The 6,000-nt window shown below is 50.4% G+C and overlaps 1 protein-coding gene across 1 annotated transcript in view; it reads right to left on the bottom strand.

Annotated features, from left to right (window-relative positions):
* Positions 1-721: 721 nt before the first annotated feature.
* The window catches only part of CDCP1 (CUB domain containing protein 1), a 59,447-nt gene continuing 54,168 nt past the window's right edge, over positions 722-6,000 (bottom strand). Inside the window, exon 9 of the mRNA XM_043885908.1 lies at positions 722-4,329. Coding sequence (XP_043741843.1) covers positions 3,897-4,329 — 433 coding nt within the window. The 3' untranslated portion in view covers positions 722-3,896. The remainder of the gene's footprint in view (positions 4,330-6,000) is intronic.

The raw sequence follows: 6,000 nt of genomic DNA, 5'->3' as shown, positions 1-6,000 counted from the left end.
GGAGCACAGAGAAGCCGTCCCTGCCGAGTCCTGCTCAACTTAGGATTGTGGCAGAATACATGATTGTTCTTAAGTCATTAAGGTCTGGAATGGTTTGTCACACAGCCGTACCCCATCTCCCTCCTGCGCTTGCGTCTCCTGTCCAAGAGCTCGGGGGCCCACCTGGAGGTTCCCTCTCCCACCACTCTCCTTTGCTTCTGTTTTGTTGGCTGGTGACCTGCCCTGGGCTTAGAGCAGTGTGCATACGTTTTCACGCGTGCTCAGGCATGTCTGACTCTTTGCGACCCCATGGACTGTAGCCCGCCAGGCTCCTCTGTCCATGGGATTTTCCAGGCAAGAATACTGGAGTGGGTTGCTATTTCCTCCTCCAGAGGACCTTCGTGACCCAGGGATGGAACCCGAGTCTCCTGCATTGCAGGTGGATTCTTTACTGCTGAGCCACTGAGCACTCAGTGGCCAAGGTGGCTTCGACAGGGAACAGGTATTAGGAGGGTCACACAGAGGGGACTCAGGCTGCCTCAACAAGCACGGAACAGAACAAACTCTGGCCTCTGAGTCACCCACTGGCAGCTCAAAGCCTGACCTGCTGGAACATAAACACATAGAGAAGATGGAATGCGTTGAGCTCCTGTTGAACCTGTCTCAGTCAACAACTGGGCAATGAGAGCTTCAGCTGAACCAGGGGACAAGCTGCCAAAGCATTTAAACAACCTGATACCTCTTTTTTTCTGTGTATTTGTTTATTTAAAAAAAGTATAGGAAATGAACAAAATGCTGCCTAAAAAGTATCTACAACAAATAAATTATTTTGAGTTAAGCATTGCAGATCCACACAAATCTGTCCTAACCTTCACCAAGGTTATGTCACATAGACTTCTGCTTTTCCCCCTTGGCTCTTCCTTGAGACACCCCCAATCTTGCAAAATGGCTGCAGCATTCATCAGTCCCGCCTGAGCCAGGCTTCGTCAGAGGATGGGCGTGAGGGCAGATGCGGCGTGGAGGGCACTCTGCTGGCACCAGCTAGGCTTCAACAAATGTGTTTGGTTTTCAGTGACCCTGAAATATGTTACAGAAATGGGGCCTGAGCTTTAAAGGGAAGAGCCAGAGGTACATCGGTCCGACCCCTTCAAGGAGGCATGTTTTTGGAGAACTTTAGATCAACTTGAGGTCTCTGGAAGATAGTAATGTGGCCTGGAGCTTTGAGCTCTCGGTTACAAGGAAATGGCCACATGGGGCCCCTGCAAGTAAAGATGACGTGTGTGATGACAGCCATGCTTTGGGGACGGAATTCAGAGCGCTGAGTGACCCTCAGAAGAGGCCAAGAGGTCGGAGAAGGCAGAGAATGGAGGAGCAGGGCTCCAACGATGATTTTAAATAGTGATACAATTTCAGCGGAAGGAAAGGAGCCACAGACCTCCTCTGGTCCTTCCTGGAGGGTCTTTGCCAGCATCTCAGGCCAAGACAATGAGCCTGGCAGAGCCAGCCTTTCAGAGTAAAGGTGTCACAGGCAGCACCAAAGGCACAATAATAATAGTAATACTCCTCTTTCTGGAAAGAATTCAAGAGACCTTGGACCTCACAGCATTTAGGTGATTGCAAAACTTTTCATGGAGGCAAAGTAGCAAGGGGACAAGTCCAGGCGGTGCATTTCCAAGGTGAAGTCACTGAATTCGACAACCCGCATCTATTTTTTAAAGGAGGTTTTCCCACAGAAATATTGACCTCAGGACTGTGCTGACAAGCCACAACACAATCCTTTTCCTCCTGGATGAGAGCAGGGGCCACGAAGGCAAACGCCTGCAAGAGCTGGGTTGGTAATTAGTATAAATGAAGGATGTGGGCTGGGTGTAAAAAAACAACTTTCCTGAAGCACACATCAACCTCAAGGCTTGTTTTTTTTATGTCACTTGAGGTGTGGGTCCCGAACTTTCCAGTTCATCACGAGAGAAGCAACCCTGAAGGGCACTCACCCACAGCAACAGACCCTCAGCCTCTGTGTGGGGAGGCGACAGGGACAGGTGTGGCCTGCAGTGAATGGGTGAACAGAGGAGCTCTGCTTCAACTCCAGCTGGCTGTTTTTTGATGAGCATGCAAGTCCCAGCATGGGCAGATCTTCTGATCCAGATTTGTTATGTAAACATTTGATCATTTCAAATGTTGGTGAGTAATTCTTTAAAAAGATGCTGCAGTCTAAACAAAACACATCTGTAGGCTGGAACATTCTGTAGTCTCTCCTGGGGCGGGTAAAGTGTGGTAGGCAGGAGAAAGGTCCATGTGCTAATCCCTGGAACCTGTGGATATGTTGTTACCTTACAGGGCAAAGGGGATCTTCAATATAAGTAAAGATCCTGTGACAGGGAGATGACCCTGGATTACCTGGGTGAGGTTTGTAAGTGAAAGGTCCTTGTTGGTAGAAGAGGGATGCAAACTGTGGGAGACAGTGGAGGCCAGAGGAGCCTGGTGTGCTGCAGTCCATTGGGTCGTGAAGAGTCAGACATGATTGAGCAACTGAGCAATAGCAGTGTCACAATGCCACGATCGGAGGCAACGAAAGTTGAGAGGCCTCTATAAGCTGGAAAAGGCACGGATTCGCCCCGGAGCCTCCAAAGGAGCATAGCTCTGCTGACGTGGATTTTAGCTCAGGGAAACCCGTTTTGCATTTCTGATCTCCAGAACCATCAGACAGGAAACTTGTGTTGTTTCAAGCCACCATGCGTGCAGTAATGTGTTGCAGTAGCCTTAGGAACTTATACAAGTGGCCACTCCTGTACCTTTCAATGTTATTTTTCTAGTATATAATTTTATTTTCTTTTATCTTTTTGGCTGTGCTGGGTCTTTGTTGCTGGGCAGACTTTTCTCTAGTTGCGGTGCTCGGGCTTCTCTTGTTGCTGTAGCGTGCAGTAGTTGCGTCTCCCAGGCTCTAGACAGCTGGCTCAGTAGTGGTGCATGGGCTCAGTGGACCCAAGGCATGTGGGATCTTCACAGATCAGGGATCGAACCTGTGTCTTGTGCACTGGCAGACAGACTCCCCACCACTGAGCCACCACCGAAATCCTCTTTCAGTGTTTCTAGAGGATGAAAATACTCTCTATACTTCTGTTTAAATGTTAAAGTGTTGCTGCAGCTGGGTGGAGCCACACATTGTAATTCCAGGACATTTGTCTTATTCCTAGATCCAAGGACAATGGGACTCAAAGACAGATTTTTGCAGCGAGAGAACCACACTCAGAGCAAGACAACCAGCAAGTCTCTCATCAAAGACGTGCGTCATTGCCCTCAAACACACACACATTGTTTTCCAGCTGGACAGACTGCAAATTATTCCCACCTCCCAGAGGACAGGCACATGTTTATCTAGTGGCGGGCAGAAGTCAAAACCCAGACATCTAACCAGTGAGCGTGAGCTGCCACTGTGTCAGGTGAGAAGAGCTGCATGGCAATCCATTTGACTTCTTAAATACCTGGGACCACCCAATAAATAATGATAGTTTAAAAAGCACACTGACATTTTCATCCAGGGGTTCCCAGTGAGAGCAGGGACCTCAGTGGGCTCCTAGGGATCGACACTGTCAACCTGAAGAGGTCTAAACCCAAATGTGGGGCTTGCTGCAGCCCTGTCCTGGGTGATTCAGCCGCTTCCCTCTCATTATGGGCTGGTTACAACCCAACCTGAGTTTAGAAGGACATGCCCGGAGATGACAGCATCCGGATCACAAATCATCATTTTCACTGTCTCAGCGGAGGAGTGAGTCCATGTGGAAATCAGAAGTTGGTGGCATTCAGGAAAACCTCCTCTTGTCCTTCCACACAATTCCTTGTCTTCAGGGTATCTGGGTGGGAACCCTAAAGGGCGTCTCAGTGCCCTGCTGTATGCCAAGTCTTTGGGTGGGTCCCTGTTATTCCCCGGGCTCCGTGGGCTCGTGGGCGTCCAGCAAAGGAGTGTCTGTGCTCCCGTTGCTGACCTTCCCGTCTTTGGGGTGGGAGAAGGTGTACGGTTCGCTGTCAGACTCAGGAGGGGAGCCAGGGGGCGGCTCATCTGTGGCCAGCTTGACGGTCGGGGCCCTGGAGTTTGTGGGGGGTGGGGAGGGAGGGAAGTCCCCCGTGGGCCCCTGGAAGGGCCGGTAGGTGTCCACCTCTGCCTGGAGGAAGGACCCGCTGGCATCCTGCAGCAGATGCCCGTATACCATGGTGTCATCGATGACAGCATACACGTGCGAGTCGTTGTCCTTGCGCCGTTTCTGAAACTTCTTCGGCTGCATCGGCATCTGGGTGTTGACGTTCCCGTTGTAGATGCCTACAGCCGGGCCCTTGGTGATCTTCTTTTTCTTACTGAGGGAGGGAAAGAGACAGAAGTCAGGAAGAATGTGACCTTAGAGGCCCATCAACTGTATGTCTCTACTGGAATGTATAATAGATCCTTCAGGGTCTATTATACCCAGGTCTCCCCGAGTCCCAGGTGGCTTTAGCATTTGAAACGGAAACTGCTGTCCTCAGAGAACATTTAGCGGGGACCAGCTCTGTCTCCAGTTTTTAAGGTGGAAACTTAAGGAGCAGAGAGTGGTGTGGAGAGGGCACTGTCCACACCATCTGTGCCTCAATTTGCTTTGATTACCTGCATGGAGTCCAAAGTTGGAGGGTCTGATAATACCCTTTCCTAGCAGAAATGGGTGTGACTAGGCCAGCCTCCCAGGACTTTGAATTCTTTCCTGAAGCTAACACTTTAGCTCACTTTTGCACAGTTACAAGCTACGTTCATCTCGATTCTAAATGACAGCACACGAGACTCAGGATGGAAGGCTGCCTCTTAGTTTTTAGTTGGAGTTGGGGACAGTTTGGACTCAGAAGGAGCAGAGGGAGCCAGTCTCTCAGCAGTAACCTCCAACAGAGGAAAGAGCAAGAAATAAGACAAAAGTCAGCCCAGGGTGCCCGACTTCCTTCCCCAACACCAGAGATGCTTGGTTTGTAACATTCTTTGGCACTTGGACGTGGACGGGCATTAGCACTCCCTTCCTCGAAAACAAAGCCTCGCTCTCCATCTCCACCAGTGAAAAGCAGGGTAGGCTGACTTTTTAGCCAATCAGAGATTCAAATGGAGGACATCAGCTCAATCAGCATAAGGGACCACATAACGCAGTTCGCTGGCTGGCGGTTCACTAATTATGAACCCGGACTTTTCTGAGATAAAAATAAATCCAGTGCATGTAGCTTGTAACGCTAGGTTCCCCGGCCAGGATGACAGGCTGCCAGGGCTCCAGCCTGAAGCCCTGTAATGATGCTCCTCCCATGTGCTCCCACAGTGCCGTTCTTGTCCCCACTAAGCTCTCCTGTCTCCTGTGTATCCCCAACACCTCATTTGGTCCCTAAGGCCCAGAAGACCCTCAGGAAATACATGCTTTAAAAAAAAAATTTTATTTGGCTGTGCCAGGTCTTCATTGCAGCACACGGAATCTTTAATTGTGGCATGCGGGATCTAGGTCCCTGACTAGGGATCGAACCCGGGGCCCCTGCATTGGGAGCATGGACTCTTAAGCACTGTACCACCAGGGAAGTCCCAGGAAATACATGCTTAAGGAACAAGTTCAATGGCACTGTCTGCCTGTCTTCTCCCTTACAGAACCCATGTTCCCTCCCACCCTAACTTGGGGATGGAGGAGCCTTATGTAAGTCTGCCAGCCAGTAGCCTCCTCCACAGCAAGGAGGGGGCTGGCAATTCTCAGGCCGGGACTAGGGCACTTTAGGGATGGAGGCAAGTGCGGGCCCCTCCCCTCCCCACCCAATTCCCTCCTGAGCAGGGAATGCTCTCAGTATTAATGACATGCTTTCCCATCTAGGCTGAACATACCATGCACCCCAGACAGGAAAGTTTCCTGAGAGAAACCAGACAATGACGTGTCATTAAAAGAAGTCCTTTCCCCTCCTGCAAGACGTGTGCAATCCCATTTCACCAAGGAGACATCTCCCCCTGGACGTGCCAGCCCGTCCGCATCAGCAGACACATTT

This window comes from Cervus elaphus, chromosome 24 (assembly GCF_910594005.1).
Source record: "Cervus elaphus chromosome 24, mCerEla1.1, whole genome shotgun sequence".
Lineage (NCBI taxonomy): Eukaryota > Metazoa > Chordata > Mammalia > Artiodactyla > Cervidae > Cervus > Cervus elaphus.
Note: the sequence above shows the minus strand (reverse complement) of the source record. Positions and strands in the feature narration are given on the sequence as shown.